This window comes from Myotis davidii, unplaced genomic scaffold (assembly GCF_000327345.1).
Source record: "Myotis davidii unplaced genomic scaffold, ASM32734v1 scaffold434, whole genome shotgun sequence".
NCBI lineage: Eukaryota > Metazoa > Chordata > Mammalia > Chiroptera > Vespertilionidae > Myotis > Myotis davidii.
The window spans coordinates 159,281-160,175 of record NW_006285790.1 but is presented as its reverse complement, the minus strand read 5'-3'; the positions used below and the strand labels follow the sequence as shown (position 1 = coordinate 160,175).

The window sequence follows — 895 nt, the reverse complement described above, 5'->3', positions numbered from 1 at the left end:
AGATTCAAGCAGAGAATTTTGAAAACATACAGAAGTACAAAGGCTTTTATCTCCAAGTTATATAATATACCACTAATGCCCCCAATGTAACATACAGTTTTCTGAATTTTCAATGCATATATGATGTATAGTTATGGGTCTATCTATCTATCTATCAATCTATCTATCTATCTATCTATCTATCTATCTATCTAACATGATGAGAGAGAATCATGGATCGGCCGCCTCCTGCCCGCCCCCTCCTGGGGATCGAGCCCACAACCCGCCCCTGTGCCCTTGACCAGGAATCGAATCCGGGACCCTTCAGTCCACAGGCCGGCGCTTTACCCACTGAGCCACACCGGCCGGGCCCCGGTCAACATTTTCGAATACTGAGCAGTGACTCGACGTGAGAAGCTTAAGGGAGGAAGAGGTGTGACCCTGAGCCCCGCCGTCGCATGAGAGCCATCAGGCGTGTGACAGGCGTGTGACAGGTGTGTGACAGGCGTGTGACAGGCGTCTTTGTTCGCACCTACAGTGTCTGACCAGGCCTTCGTGACGCTGGCCACGAATGACACCTATTGCCAGGGAGCCCTGGTCCTGGGCCAGTCGCTGAGGGACCAGAGGGCCTCCAGGCAGCTGGTGGTGTTGGTCACTCCTCAGGTGTCCAGGCTGCTCAGGTAAGACTCGGAGACACACCCGTGCCCACCCGGCTCCTCCTTGTGTAGAAGCAACGTCACCTGAGCTCAAGGGGGTGGGGGTCCCCCTGAAATTGTGTTGGTCCTAGAGCCCTGGCCATCATGGAATCGATCGGTAGATAATGGATGGGTGGACAGATGGATGGTTTGATAGATAGATGATAGGTAGATAGATGATAGATATAAAGATGATAGATAGATAGATAGATAGATAGATG

General features: G+C 51.4%; 1 protein-coding gene across 1 annotated transcript in view; it reads left to right on the top strand.

Annotated features, from left to right (window-relative positions):
• Nucleotides 1-517: 517 nt before the first annotated feature.
• GYG2 (glycogenin 2) overlaps nt 518-895 on the top strand; it is a gene marked incomplete at its 5' end in the record, with an annotated part of 16,917 nt that continues 16,539 nt past the window's right edge. Inside the window, 1 exon segment of the mRNA XM_015559460.1 lies at nt 518-659. Coding sequence (XP_015414946.1) covers nt 518-659 — 142 coding nt within the window.